Consider the following 15416-nt stretch of genomic DNA (forward strand, 5'->3'; position numbering starts at 1 on the left):
CATAAATGAAGTAATTCGTACTTTCATAAACAACTGGAAATAAACAACATTACTGAAGTAAGTAATTAGGTAGGTATTAAAAACAAACAAGTTAGAAAATTAGTCTTTATGGGCAAACGTTTTAATTTAAAATAGTCATAATTCTAGGAGCAACAGACAACAAAATCAGTCAAATGCATTTTTTAAATTTTATAAATGATGCTCTCACGTGCGATATCCTCATGGTTCTGCATATATTGTCAGCTTCTCACAATATATTTGTTCAAACACTTTTCTGAATAAAATAAGGCCAGAAATTTTCACAACGCGGTTCAAGCAACATACACGATCTTTTCTGCGTCTTTTTTTTTACAAACAAACCGCAAGCGAATACAATTGGCCACCAAAATCTCCAAGCAAGAAGACATTTTACGATTTTGTTTGATTGTTTTTTTTTCCTTGATTTTTTTTGTTTGTTTTTAACGTGAGAACAACCACGTGAAAATGTGTGAAATAGTTGAAAACGGTTCTGTTTCCTTCAAAATAAAGAACAAAGGGCAGCAGAACTTACAGTTTGGCGTGTTTCTCCACAGCTGCAAAAGAGTAAATCCTGCAGGTAGAACCCGGTCCAGGTGAACTGCAGTTGCTCATTAATCATGCTTCTTTTGGGCGGTTTTTACCCTTATATGGAAAGGTTGGACTCGCTTGCTGAACGCCAGGAATTAAAACAATTAGGCAGAAAAAACCTACCGTTAAATGATAAACGACGCTGGAAGAAAGCAAGCAAGAAAGAAATGAAAATAAGAGGCAAAAGTATGATCACGTGCGCACAGATCTGAAATGTAAGATGACGTCATCATCTCTGCAACTTTTCACCGTTGCTCCTGTCCCTATTTGTGCGGATGATGACACTTCCACGCAAGTCTCGGCGCTGAGGAGCAGACTCTGACAGGGCCAGTGGGGCTGCATCCTTGTCGATATCCTAACCTCCATGTTTAAATCGATACTGTTTATTTTGTCGTCAGCCTTTGTTCCAATAAGGTTGTCATCGAAAATGACTGCAAAATAATGTTATTAACTCTTGTGGGACTTAGTGCGACAACTACGGAAGCTATGTTTTTTTTTTTTTTTTTCTTTTTAATGATACTTTTTTCAAACAGTGTTTTGAAAGTGTATGACGTCACCGTGTAATTAAATACTAACACCAAGTGAAGCTTTCCAGAGGTAATCTCACTTTAATAACCCGTAAACGTTTGAGGTATGTGCTTGGTTAAATATTCAGACAAATAGAAGCCTGCAATACCACGTGTCAGGTCAAACTGATAAAACTCAGTGTTCTGATAACACATGAACGCACCATGCAACTCTTAAGACATTCTCACAATGTGCGCAAAAATGCGGATTATGATGATTGGTGTAACTTTGGCACATTTTATGAACTATTGATTTACAATACACAATATAAAAGACAATTCATGGTCCATTTTGCCTACATTTCCAAAAAGTGCATGAGTTCCTCCAAAATGTCCATTTGGTAACGCAGGAGTTTGGCTACTAAGTGGCTCTTGATTGGGTCAGTAATGATCAGCCCCAGTGGAGGATACCGTGGAGGAAGGTGGTGAGGGGGTCGAAGGAGACGAAACCGACTTCTCCGACGCGGCGTCATCCATTTTCTCTTGAAGGCGCTCGCCAAGGTCAGAGGTCATGGCCTTGACTGGGAGCATCCCTTCTTTCTCCCGCTTCTTCTGCTTCATCCTACGGTTCTGGAACCAGATTTTCACCTGGGTCTCATTCAGCTGCAGCGTAGCGGCTATCTCCACGCGCCGGGCTCGGGTCAGGTACTTGTTAAAGTGGAACTCCTTCTCTAGTTCGGTCAGCTGCTTGGTGGTGAAATTGGTCCTGACTGTGTTGGGCTGACTCCCATAGCCGTACTCACTTGACCTCCCTAGAGGCAAAAAAGCACAAGATGAAATTTTGGAAGATATGCACTCATCTGACATAACATTCGGTGCACCTGCACATTCTGCCATCATAAGATGAAACAATTAAGTGTCATTTGAAGATATCAGAGCAATTTGGTAGGCACTATATATATATATATATATATATATATATATATATATATATATATATATATATATATATATATATATATATATATATATATATATATATATATATATATATATAATGCCACTAAAAAAAAAGAAAGACAGCAGTGTAAACGATTCAATTATGAACATATCATTAAGTATGCAGACACACTCATAAAACTGCAAAAATGCAGCATTTTTTTCATAACATTCTCAAATGTACCCTTGAGATTTTAAAAGGATTTTTGCAAATGTTAGGGGATCAAATTTAATGCTTTTCAATGCGCTAAAAGTACATATTCTTTTCAAATTAAGAGCAAATTAATTGGAACATGGAACAACTGATTGCTGAATTGTGTTAAAGTGACTCTTTTGCAAATGTTAGAAGCCATTACCTGTTAAATTTTATGCAGATGCGCATTGTCATTATTGACGCAATTCTTGGGCATATGAGCCTGAAATAAAACAGAATATGAAACTCAATCTATCTTCTGGAGTCGACGAATCACATACGCCAAAGTTATAAAACATGACAACCGTTTTTAAGTCTTTTTTTATACACGCATGCTTTGTACTATGATTTGGGGGTGCTTGAAAAAAACTGGAAAAAAGTTAAAGAACCATTCGCGTTAATTGAATATACACGCTTAGAATACTTTGTTATTCTAAGAGGGTTTTGTATATTCCTACTTATATTTACATTCAAAAAATATTAAGGTTCTATCAAAATACAGTTCTTTGAGTTGCAAATAGTGGACCCACTTTTGGTATCATAGAGTACTCTTTGTTAATGATTCTTTTGGACCAACTGTTATCCAAAAAACAGAGCCAAGTGAATCTTGAATATTATTATCAATATGGTTGCAAAAGTATGAATACAGTGCCGTTATTAAATTGCCAATTCAATTGCAAATCAAATGAAAGGTTATGGGTATTGATCATATCGAAATGATCAAACATAATGTCACAGATTTCACATGTCATACTGTACTATACACGAGCACTCTAGAACCAGTTGACCCTTTAGAGAACCTGCTAACTCCAGTGGTGCTATACGGCAACCTTTGAGGCCACTTTATTTTTTTCAAGTGCAAGTCAATGAGTAAACGCCACTAAATGTGTCTGATAAGATAAGACACCCAACCTGTTTTGGGGGGATTCCTCTTGACTTTCATCCAATCGAAGGTCTGCGCATTGGAGGCTCCTTCCGAAAGAGGCGAGCAGCAGCCCTCCAGGTGTGCCGCGTGCAGAGGGGACAGTGGGTTCGAGCACCCCTGGAATTGGCTGGCATGCTCGTAGGCGGGGTGCCCGTACTGCAATTGACCCAAAGGGACCGCACTGTAACCCTGGCGGTGCTGCGCCTGCACCACTGACGTGGAAAGGTTACCCGAGTACACCAGCGGGCCGCACTGTGGGAACCCCGCGGCGGAGTCCACTTCCTGGTTGAGCGCGTAATGGTTGTAGGACGCGCAGAAAGTTTGCGCGCCGTAGCCGGAGCCGCAGGACGGATAAGCGAGCCCCAGATTCCCCGCGGGGGGCTGGTACGAGCCAGGTTGCTGGTGCTGGTGCTGGTGGGGGTGATGGGGGGTCTCGTCCGGGGAAGCCCTGCTCGCCATGAAGCGCTCATCCGCGGCACAGTTGTTCACCGTCACGGCGCACGACTGGAAAGTTGTAATCCCGTGATCCGGGTGAAAAGCTCTGACGGAACACGAGCCAGCCTCACTGCTCATGACTGAATAATCTAAGAAAGTGCTCATTGTGTCATATTTGGACCCGCCCGGAGCACCTCTGATCCCTTCCTCTCTTACCCCGAGTGACCGTGCCAACATTTACCTATACTCTGATAGCAGGAGGGGGTGGGGAAGGGGGGTTAAAGGGGGGGGGGGGGGGGGGGGGGGGGCGCTGACCCACATCAATGAACGGGTGTGGTCACGTGGCTCCGGGTCAGCCAGTCAGACACTTGAGCTTATCCTTTCAGCCGATGACAGATTGCTGTTTGAGTGGCTATTTAAATTCCAGCCGCTCGTCGATCAAGGTGACGCGCCGTGCACTCACGCATGCGTTGGCGTAGCAAACAATGAAGCCGGGCGGCACACGGTGGCGGACGGCGGACGCGCTCGCATCCACGGGACGCTCCCGGAGCCAAGGAGGATGCGCGCCGCGTGAACTCTGACCTAAGGTACAAGCCATTATTTTTAGGGGAGGCAATCGTGCATGATGTCATTAAATTGTGTCATTCGGAACTTATTTCTTCAGGATGGATGAACGTCTCAATGTGTGTCACTGCCGGAGGCTATCAGTGTCCCATTCCGATGCCAAATGTTTCACGCTTTAACACTGCGAGAGATTTACTCAGCAAATATTGTCACAGCGGGGCAGAGAGGGCAAATGCTTCACTCCATTGACACCCAAAAGAAGCCAGTGGAGGAGAATATGAGTTTTTGTTTCCTCATTAGAGTCACATTTATCTGCATATCAGAGTTGCTGGAAGGGGGAGAAACTGCGAGATATACTAATAGAATGTGCTATTAATTCAGTTTCCTCTCAGGGTCAACTCTGACCTAACTTACACGGTGTATGTATTCATTAGGCCGTGATCAAATGATGTGATAATGCGTGGCCAGCGGTGGTGTTCGCGCGTAGCCCGTGGCTTGATTACCCCGTTAAAAAGTTCATCAAATAAAGCTGCTGGGGAAATAAATTAATGCTTGTGCAAGATTGTGTGGTGAGAAGAGAGAGTGGGAGTGAGTGGGAGTGGGAGCACACCGGAGGGCAACCTCTTTACTGAGGAGGAAGGAGCGAAAAATAAATGAAAAGGAGGGGGGAGAAGGAAGGGAGTGGGAGGGTGCGCGAAGGGCTCATTTGGTCAGATGAGCGCCCTTAGTGGCCGAATGTGGCAGTACACTTGCATTGATTGCATTCTTAGCCTTATATTTGAAGACATGCAATGGAATAGAAGCTATTTTAATGACTATACTGCATATAAATACTGTATATGCGTATACTTATATGTGTATGATGTATATCCATACACATATACAACATTTACTTGTATGGCTATATGTGTGTATGCCGTATATGAAAACATATGTGCATACATGTGTATATGTATTTCTTATGACTACATATATACATATACCTTTGTGTATAAATAATTTACATGTACATATGTGTGTACATACGTGAGTGTTTATACATGTATACATGAGTATACTGTATATAGGAGTATTCATATATGTGTATACATGCCGTCGATCGACCACCGATCGAGATCGGACGATTTCTGGGAAAAGTATGTGATTAGCATATGTCGATCAATATCTTTCATTGCAGTTAGTACTTTGCAGCCCGCAGCCAACCAGACACCAGCCTGTGTGCGGTGTAGCGTCCCCTCCCCCTTTCTGCTTACAGATCAAACGAGGAGCAGAATCATAATATAAGTTGCAGTTCCTGTACCATCGATTTGAAATAATACAGTTTTGGTACAATAAAGAGATGAATATTTATAATGTTTTATGAATCTGATTAATCAATTCATTAAAAAAAAAGAAATCAAAGATGGATTAATCGATGTGAAAACAATCGATTGTCAGCAGCTCCGAAATTGGATCGTATCGGAAGCAGTATCAGGTGCTATCACTCATGGGCGATCGTATCAGAATCTCCACCATAAAACCCTGATCAAAACACGCCTATATTTGTATACGTTGCAGTACATAAAATGTACTGTACATAATATAGCCTACATGCTCACTGGATACGGTTTTGAGTCTAAACACATATACATGTCTATATGGTTTCGAGTGGACATAAATTGCCTGGTACAAACTTGTAAGCAAACCTAAGTAGCAAGCAATCCTGTCGACTTCCCTTCCCCCTCCCACCTCCCCTCTGACATCCCATCTGCAGCAAAGAGCATGCGTGGGCGCGGAGAATGGTGCATGTCAGTGGAGCCAGCCACCAGCAGGCCACGCAGCTCTCTGTGCTCTTTGTGTGAGCACATGTGTGCACAGAAAAGACGCGTTGTCTCGGAATGATTTGGTTATGGACACCAATACTGCAGGGCTCCCCCAACACTCTTTTTTTCTTTCTCTACATCTGTTTTAACCACACAAAGAGCTCACATACACTCGTACGGTTGTGTGTGTGTTTTTTTTTCATGCCACAGATAAGCTACTTATGACTCGTATTATTAGATCGATCGCTGCAACTGGTAGTTGTTGATTTGACACGCAAAGTTCCGAGCAGATATCGAACCGAAGTAGGCTATTAAACGATTCCCGCGAGTCTACTCGAGTGCAAAGCAATAGAGCAAAGCTATTCATAATCATCACATTGAATCCCAGTATTTCACCCGGGGTCTTGAGCCAAATAATCTTGAAAAAAAATGTTACTATAATAAAAATAATGCTAATAATACGACAGCTAATAAGTTATACTCGCCGTCTGTTTTGAATTTGAGCCCTACACGGGAAGTGAGCAGCTTGCACAGACACGCAGGAGATCTAGCCTGTTTAAACAGGCCATAAAAATGAATCATTGTCCAACGCGTGGAGAGACTCAGCCCCCTTTAAGCTAGGATATCGGGGAAACCCGTTACGGAAAATGTAAGTGGGCTTGTATTTGTGAACATTAAGTCACAATTGGGCTCCTTAATGTTCGTCCCATTCATGCCACCTTGGTGATTTATGAGGTCCTGGAGGCAAACATGGCTCGGCTGTTTGCTTGCAGCATGCACCGTGTCAAGAGCTTGGCCGTGCAAAAATTACAATATCAGATGTATCATTTGATTTTCCAATGTTAAAAAAAAGAAAAACGGTCGCATTTTTTTACTGCACACACACATAAATATATAAATATATAAATATATAAATATATAAATATATAAATATATAAATATATAAATATATAAATATATAAATATATAAATATATAAATATGACGTAACGTAAAATGGTGTCCCGAAATTTAAACACATCCGCCTCTTCTAGGTTATTTATATTCATTACCAACCTGTTGTATAATTTGCATACAATTTGATGAGCCCGCGCATTTTCTGCGAGAATTAATAGAATGCCAATAACCGCCTTCGAAAATATAATAAGACTCCAAACACGAAACAAAAGATTGTAGCAAGTTAATTGTATTCTAACAAAAATAGTCAAGACATTGTAAGCTATACAAAAATAAAAATGACCAGTTTCCACACAGGCCGGATATTGTAGGATTTTCACACACACAGTTTTCACTCAAAAAAAAAAAAAAAATCAATTCGTTACAGTCGTTACAGTCCTCATCCGTGATTTATGTTCATCCTTACCGTCCCACAAAATGTGTGCCGAATATACACAGAGGTGAGTTTAAGCCGTAAAAGAACAAAAACTAGTCGTGATTGATTCGTGTTAATAGTTGAGATTCTGCAGGTCGATTGTAGTTAGAGATTCCGAGAAAAAATAGAATGTGTCCGCAGAAATGTCCACGGGGCTGTCCAGGGATTCTGACAAGCTCGGCGAGGCGGCGTCGGAGAGCTGCAGGCAGGAATCCGACGAGAAAGCTTGGAAGTCGTGTATAGAAACATCCAAGGCTGGGGGACTGTCGCCATTGTCCGGCAAGGATGCCGAGCCTGGGCCCATTGTTGACATGCAGCCCGGAACAGTGGGTGACGGGTTGGGAAAATGTTTCAGATTTTTCTCATTGCTGTTGAGCGGTGCGGCGGCAAAGCTGCTATTGTGGACCTGCTGCGAGGATTCCAAATTGTTGTTGTGAAAGGAGAAAGTGTCTCTCTCCAGCAGGGCCCCGCTTTGCTCGTACTGGGGTCCCTCGTCCTCGTCGTCGCTGCATTGCATCCCGTCCTCCCCGCCGCCGGGACCCTTGCCCGAATCCCCGTTGTGGTTCTCCTTACTCTGCGTTTGCCGCTTGTGCTTCATGCGCCGGTTCTGGAACCACACTTTGACCTGGCGCTCGGTCAGGTCGAGCAGGGCCGCGATTTCAACCCTCCTGGGTCGGCACAGATACTTGTTGAAATGGAATTCCTTCTCCAGCTCCAGCAGTTGGGTGTTTGTGTAGGCCGTCCTGAGTCGGCGGGAGCCGCCGTTGATCCCTCCGCCTTCCGAGACCTCGGGCGAGCCTGGAGAACCGGGACGGAATTATTTAGAGCCAAAGCGACAAAAAAAAAAAAAAAATCTATCTTCCGTGTGCTTGCACGTAAACACTAACATGCGGGGGAGTTGGACACTAATGAATGCTGCAACTCCGGAACTCCATCACTCTTCATTACTGTCACACATCAAAAGTGGGACTAGAGGAATAATCCGGGTAAACTTTAACCAAACTTTTTGTGCCGTACCGCCAAATTGCAATAATATTAATATCGCAATTTAACGATATGAAACTACTCCCCTTCCCAAAACAAAACAAAAAAAAACATTAATAATAATGAAATGAATAAAGTGACGCACCCTTTGGGGAGAAGCACACAGGCCCATTAGTGGACACAGTGGTAGCGGTGGACGTGGGCAGGTGGTTCCGCTTGGACGCTTTCTTCTCCCGCATCCACGGGTACTCCGGAGGCAAAGAGGCGGTGGGCAGCGGGCTGCATCCGTCGGGGCTGTGTCTCGGGCGGCCGTGGCGCGGATGGCTGCCCGGGTTGAGGCTGGGGATAGTCTGCTCGAAGGGAGGAGGAATCAGTGTCGAGCTCTTGATTGATGAACTTTGAAATGAATCGGCGACAGGGGGGAAAGATGTCAGGCACTCAGCAAGCGACGGCTGACTATTGATAAATCCGCTCTCTCGCTCGAATTCGTAATTCATCTCCTCTCCCTGCGAGCCCAGGAAAGTTTGCACGCGATATTGTCGACAAACTCACTGGCGAAACGACGACGAAAATCATTCACCTCCCACAAAAAAAAAAAAAAAATGTCCTCTGATGGCTCCCTCTTCCTATATCTGTGATTACGGCCGTGTGGGGACCGAGCTACTATGAAACTATTGAATTCATGGAGACAAGGTTGAAATTGGACCGAGTTGCCTGTCACATGATTACCTCTGCCCAATGACAATTTGGGCTTTAATCAAAAGAAGCCACTGACTGCCTGATTGATCCAAAAAGTCTGCCTCGCTCAGCCGTGCCACTTTTATTTACATCTTTAGCCAGATCCCGACTGCGGAGACCCCCACCCGAAAAAAGTGTGTTTTTAAGAATGACACACTCTCACTATTACAGGGAAGGACCCCCGAGCTCAGGGCGCGCGGATTCGTGCACTCCTCTTTCTCGTATTGTTTGAGGATGTCAGGCGAGAACGCCCCCAAACACACACGCGCACACGCACGTACGCACACACACTCGTGCAACATAAAACTGCTATTAAGACTTCTTCCGTGCATGTCTACATCCATACATGGGGATGAGCAGCAATAAAAAGCCCACAGATTATTAATGTTGACATATGTGACATTTTTACGCACCACGAAAGCAGCTAGTTCGTCTCACATTTGGACATGAAATCATAAATTAACCTTACCTACAACACGAGGTTTTTAAATGCCTTTACACTGCAATTTTAATCGAGACTAATGGCCATAATGCTCGTCATCAACATTAAAAACGAATTATTACTGCACGTTTCTCCCCTGCTGCGACTTTGCTTTATTGTCCTTCCAAAGTCATCCGTGAAAGCCACATTTATGGGAATGTTTCCACCCCCTTAAACACACCGTGGTATATTTCCAGAAAGAAAAATAAGACTCGGTGGAGTATAGGAGAGAGGAAGAAGTGGTATAGGTCTCTTCGCGTTTGTTGCTTATATACCAAACAAAGAGTGCTGGAAGCCTGCACGCGATCAATCTTACTCGCCAAAAGGTCTGACAGCTCGGTGCCCTCACAACACATTTAAGGCTTCTAACTCTCCCCCGGATCAAATGCAAGCCAGGAAGCGGCGAGAAACACTGGTCACTCAGATTAGAAGCATTTTCTGCTCCTTCTAGCCCGAGCTGTCGCTGGAGGGATTTTCTTTTAAAAAGATAAATCGGAATCGGACATGCGAGTGCGTATTTCCGTGCAGGGGGAGGCTGTGAACGCACCACGGGTGAGTATCGAAAATGCATCCACCTGGATTTTATCTTGCTTATGGGAATGTGATTCAAATTGAGATTTTTTTTTTTAATGGAAATAGTTTGTGTGGCGAAGGTTACCATAGGGAATTTTGGAATTGCACGCAGCCTTTGTGTATCAGGAAAGGAGTGGGTGGAGGCTTTTTCTTAGGTGAGCCTACACACATTAAAACAAGAAAGATTTAACGGCTTTCCCACGGATGTGAATATATTACGAAATATGGCTTAGCTTTGGTTTAAATGCAGCAAAGTGGCACACATGGGTCATATCAGTGCGCGAATACAGAAGTCCAGCTTTGACACACCATGGTTCAATTGTTCCAGGTTTCCCTGCTAACCATATGTCACGGCCTGCTATATCAATCATATTCAGATTGGAAATTATTTTTGAGGGGGTAAAATATGGAGGATTAAAAAAAAAAAAGCAAACGCGCATCAAAATATATATTTTGTCTGGAGCTCTGTGAGAATCCAATTTATTTTAAAATGAACGAAAGCACTCGCATTTATTTTATTTATTTATTTTTTTTGCTGTTCTTTTATCCGAGTGATGCACTTTAAAGAGGTTGGAGATTCAAAACAATTTCCAGCGATCATTTAATTTCCTTTTATCCTAACGATGCACTTTCAAGGCATTTAAACGTTTACGTGCATTTTGCTGCATAATGAGACACACACAAAGCCAATGCAAGTTCGTATCCTCCCTGACCACATTTGACCGACTGGAAACAAATTCAGGGACATTAGTTTTCAAACGATTTCTCATTTAGATTGTTGTCTACTTGCAGGGGCTTGCTGAAGGGTCCGGCGCCTGACGTTTTTATTATTATGGATGTGCCCACGCGGATGAGATGAGAGGAGGGAAGAAGAAGGCCACCGGGGAGAGTTTTCTTCATGTCTCATCAGGAAGAGAGGGAAATAAATTATGCAGTTTTTTTTCTGCTTGCAGTCCCTGTTATTTTGCAGAAGAATATTAATGCCAGATATTTTTGTATACAGGAATAATTTACTGCGCATTTATTCTTGAGTTGATTCTTTTTTTTACGGACTACTTTCCTTGCCTGGTGTTGATTGTACCGATTTTTTTTTCCAAAACAAGAAAATAAATGTGAAACTATAATTAGTTTGAATTAAAACAAATATTCTTTGATTGTATTTCAATTGTTTTATTTACTTCTTCGAACTGGAGCAGCATGGAATGTATGAAAGGGTTTGTCGTGTGTTTTAATTCTGTTCAATAAAGAAACGATTAAATTGTATCCTTCTTTCCACCCTTATTGCGTCGATTGATTGATTTTACATTGTGAGAAAATTAAAATAAACTAAATATCTAATCGAAGAAGAAGGGTGGATATATATGATGTGGGTTGGAAATGTGTGTGTGTCTGTGTGTGTGTAAAGGGGGTGGGGGATGAACCCATTGAGCTTCTCGCAAATAATACTCGGATGTCTTTTAACACTAAACAGAAATAAATAACATCAGAATGTCCAACAAAACAAGCAAAGGGGATGCAGCCGTATATGCTCGTGACCCTTAATTTGACAAATGCATTTTTCACGTATGCCATGGATCCTTTCACAAGTGCAACAAAATGCATTTAAAAAAAATAAAAACTTCAAATGCGGATAAATAAGCTCACATAAAAAAGACGAATAACATGTTTTCATAATACCCTGTTTGAATTTGAAAAACAGTTAAAAATAGATTAAATAGGCCTTGGCTCGCTCCACGTCCTCCTTGAGCGTTCAGAAATGTCTTTTGAAGGAAAAAAAAAAGATTATTTATCCTATACTCTACTTCACACATCAAACTAAAAGAAACCTAAAAGGGGGACAGGAGAGCGCGAGAAAGAATGAAGGTAGACGCATTGTGGAGGCACACAAAGAAAAGTCGGTGATGCGGTCCGTAGGTGGCTACGAGACAATGGGCGGAGTGATACGAACTGCGCCGCTCATCGCTACAGATGAGTCAGTTTGGGCGCCTCCTGGATTCTTCCCTGAGAGTATTGCGGCGTAAGGTCTGTGTAGGTGGGCGTGGCATCACACCCGCCGTGATGCTGACTGTTGCCCATCGTGATTGCTCCATTGTAGTCCATGTTGGAGGACGGCGGGTGCGGGAGGTGCGTCAGGCCGAAAACCGAAGCCCCGGAGTTGGCCATGGGTTCCACGTATCCTCCGCCGACATAAACGGGGCTGCCTTGCATGTGCGTGCCGTAGTTGCCCCCTTGCATGGGGTGCGCGTCATACTCGGGCGTGGCCGAGTCGGGGTACCTCTTGTGGGAGTTATTCAGACCGGCCGGGGGGTATGACGTCGCCATGCCGTAGGCGTTCGGATGATTCTTATTGTACGACGTCGGTGACTGGGACTCATAAGGAACACTGTTTACCAGAGAATGCATAGAGCTGAGGTATCCTCCACCGGAAGGGGGGCCCACTGGACTCCGAGGGGACTGGCCCCCAGGGGAAGGCATCATCCCCACGCCCTTCTGATCCTTCTTGTATTTCATCCTGCGGTTCTGGAACCAGATTTTGATCTGTCTCTCTGTCAGGTTGAGCAGGTTGGCCATCTCCACCCGTCGCGGTCTGCAAAGGTAGCGGTTGAAGTGGAACTCCTTCTCCAGCTCCACGAGCTGGGCGCTGGTGTAAGCCGTCCGGGCCCTCTTGGAGGCGGCAGACCCAGGAGGGCTCTTGTCTCCTGGGCAACTCTCCACTGTGAGGAGACGGAGGAGGAGGGGGGTGTCAATCAGTAATCCATTACAGGCATGACAGTGAGAGTGAAAGCAGAACACAGCTGATAACAAAACTACAGCAGTGTTTGCTTACTGGATAGATAGGTACGCTCATGGGCCTGAGCATTGGGTTTACGAGTATGTCACGCCCTTAAATCCTGGTGGTCAAAATTGACCCAATTTTGGTAATAATGAATGAATACATTAATTTCATTTTTAAAAATGATCCGACTTTAGGTTATTTTGTATGAAAGTAACCTCACAAAATAGGTTGTTTTGCTCCCAAAATTGAATAATTTTGAACATAACAACCCAGGAAGTTGGGTCGACTTGACCCAAGTAATGACATTTTGAAGAAAATAGGGCTAGTTTTGACCTCGCATTATAATTTTTCAATCACACCACTTAAAACTGTGGAGGGAGAAAAAAGAATCCATTTTTACCCAAAAATAAAAACATAGGTCAATGCAATTCAACTTTCCTGGTTTGGGTTCTACAAAACAGTAAAGACTTGGGTGATATTGACTCAGGTACCAGTTGGGAACCCTTTTTAAAAAAAAAAATTCAACTCAAATTGGGTTATTTTTGAGCTACCAAAACAACAACTCGCAGTCCCTCATAAAACTGCTTTGCAAAAAAAAATGATCATAGCCAAAAATTGTACCAGTCCACAACTTGGGTCAATTTGACCTAACCTTCTGAGTTTCTGTTGTTTTGATACCAAACAGGGTCACTGGGTCAAACTGGCCCGAGTAGCTGGTTGGTCTGTTAATTGATAAAAAATTGGTTTCTTTTGACCCAGCATTAAAATAAAATTAAAAAATTCAGTCACGTAGATTTCTCTCATACAGCCCCAATGACTGTGAACATTCTATAAACTTGTAATCACTTCATTACATTATACTTTCATCTTTGAACAATGAATGGTTTGAGATTAGATATATTTAACAACAAATTCAATTTGAAATCGGAAGATAAAAATGAACATCCATTTGGTGATATGCTTGAATCATTTTTCTACCAAAATTAAAACAAAGAGATGTAATAAGACATATGATGCAAAAGGATGTAATATGTAAAAAAAAATTAAAAAATAGACCTTTTTCTTGTCTGTTTCAGTTATTGTATTATGACATTTCAGCAAAGCAAAATATCTGTGATTGATGTTGTTGCTCTTTGAATAACACAGATAACTGTATGTATGACCTCACCTAAGGGGAAATAATTACACTATTGAATTTATAAAGTCTCAAAGTGTTTGTACATGGTTTTTAACATATTTGCTGGGGCCACTTTTATGGTGCGGTAGGGCCAGATTTGACGCTCGGGCCTCGGGTTTGACACCTGTGACTTGGTGTCTTTTTTTTTTTTTTTTACTTGCAACATGAGAGGGAGAAAAATTATATACATCTCATGGTGTAACGCAGCTCTACATGTTAACCACAACCACAAAAATGAATTCCTGCCAGTCAGCGTCAATCAGAACTTTGAGTCCTTGTAAAGGCAGAATTATACTGAGTAGGTGCAACATCCAGTCGCGTTCACACGCGACGAACCACTGTCCTTCACTTATACTCACTATGTTGTGAATCACAACACCAGATAATACATGTGAAGAATAGAAGGCCAGTCGTAGTTCTCACTCCATGAAGCCACACAGTAGCACATGCCTCAGGCACATTTCTCATTGTGTGCACAACTTCACAGATAAGCCTGCCCCTTCTTGCAAGCCCGACTTCAGCAAAGCAAGGCACACTTGGAGTTTTTGTGGCAGGCGGCCAACGGCACATAGTAAATTTTACTACCTGTCGAGCCAAACATGGAGCAGAGGGACTGTAGGATGACATAACTTCCACTGAGGAACTTGTAGCTCGTAAATTTATGAGGTCGGGGACGGTATCCCAGTCGTACGTAACACCAAATTACTTTAATGTGCTGCCCTTGTTACGGAAATGGGCTAGGTTGCACCATAAAAAAAAAAAGTGGGGCTTTATTGCAAATAAGTTGCAGTCTAAAACCGGTTGCATCAAAAATGAACCAATTTGTATAAAATCAAAAGGAGACAAACATTTTTTGTCCTGTTTTGAACACAATAACGTAGTATTTTAAGTATTTGTGCAAAATAAACAAATTGTGTGACATGTGGGAGAGGGAGTTGTGTGTTTGATTTTGACCTAACATCTTGGTTTAATGTATGAACTAAAACGTTGGGTCAATTCCTCATTGAAACAAAATTTGACACTCTAAAGAAAGTTGGTTTAAAAATAACCCAAATATGGGTTAAAAATGGACTGACCCAATATTTGGGTCGAACTGCCCTAACTTACTGTTTTGTTTTAGTTGTTTTTTTTTTTTTTTTTTAAATAACACAGAAATTTGCATCAAACTGACCCAAATATTGGATCAGTTTTTTACCACCATTATTTGGGTTGGTTATTTGATACTTGACAGTTTTAACAAATGCAGTTTTGATATTCATCTTTTAGTGAACGCTTTAAAATGTTAT

The 15416-nt window shown here is 42.4% G+C and overlaps 3 protein-coding genes and 1 long non-coding RNA gene across 7 annotated transcripts in view; 1 reads left to right on the forward strand and 3 right to left on the reverse strand.

The window, feature by feature from the left end:
• Positions 1 to 1553: 1553 nt before the first annotated feature.
• hoxa1a (homeobox A1a) lies at positions 1554 to 3829 on the reverse strand. The gene is made up of 3 exons (XM_088405592.1): positions 3368 to 3829; positions 3217 to 3280; positions 1554 to 1924 (listed from the first exon to the last, which is right to left on the reverse strand). Exons 1-3 carry the CDS (start codon positions 3827 to 3829, stop codon positions 1554 to 1556), a joined length of 897 nt encoding a protein of 298 aa, XP_088261718.1.
• A 3365-nt stretch (positions 3830 to 7194) lies between these two features.
• On the reverse strand, positions 7195 to 10359 carry hoxa2b (homeobox A2b). Its single transcript, XM_088405751.1, has 2 exons — positions 8531 to 10359; positions 7195 to 8199 (listed from the first exon to the last, which is right to left on the reverse strand). Exons 1-2 carry the CDS (start codon positions 8880 to 8882, stop codon positions 7475 to 7477), a joined length of 1077 nt encoding a protein of 358 aa, XP_088261877.1. The 5' UTR covers positions 8883 to 10359; the 3' UTR covers positions 7195 to 7474.
• On the forward strand, positions 9843 to 11440 carry LOC148406533 (uncharacterized). Its single transcript, XR_015864077.1, has 2 exons — positions 9843 to 10156; positions 10970 to 11440. It is a non-coding gene; the product is annotated as an uncharacterized LOC148406533 (long non-coding RNA).
• hoxa3a (homeobox A3a) overlaps positions 11352 to 15416 on the reverse strand; it is a 28773-nt gene continuing 24708 nt past the window's right edge. For all 4 annotated transcript variants that reach the window (XM_088405746.1, XM_088405748.1, XM_088405749.1 and 1 more), the window contains one exon: positions 11352 to 12891. In XM_088405746.1, the coding sequence (XP_088261872.1) occupies positions 12140 to 12891 (752 nt within the window). In that variant the 3' untranslated portion in view covers positions 11352 to 12139. The remainder of the gene's footprint in view (positions 12892 to 15416) is intronic.

The sequence above is a fragment of the Hippichthys cyanospilos genome, chromosome 21, assembly GCF_059441005.1.
Source record: "Hippichthys cyanospilos isolate Australia breed blue-spotted pipefish chromosome 21, RoL_Hcya_1.0, whole genome shotgun sequence".
NCBI lineage: Eukaryota > Metazoa > Chordata > Actinopteri > Syngnathiformes > Syngnathidae > Hippichthys > Hippichthys cyanospilos.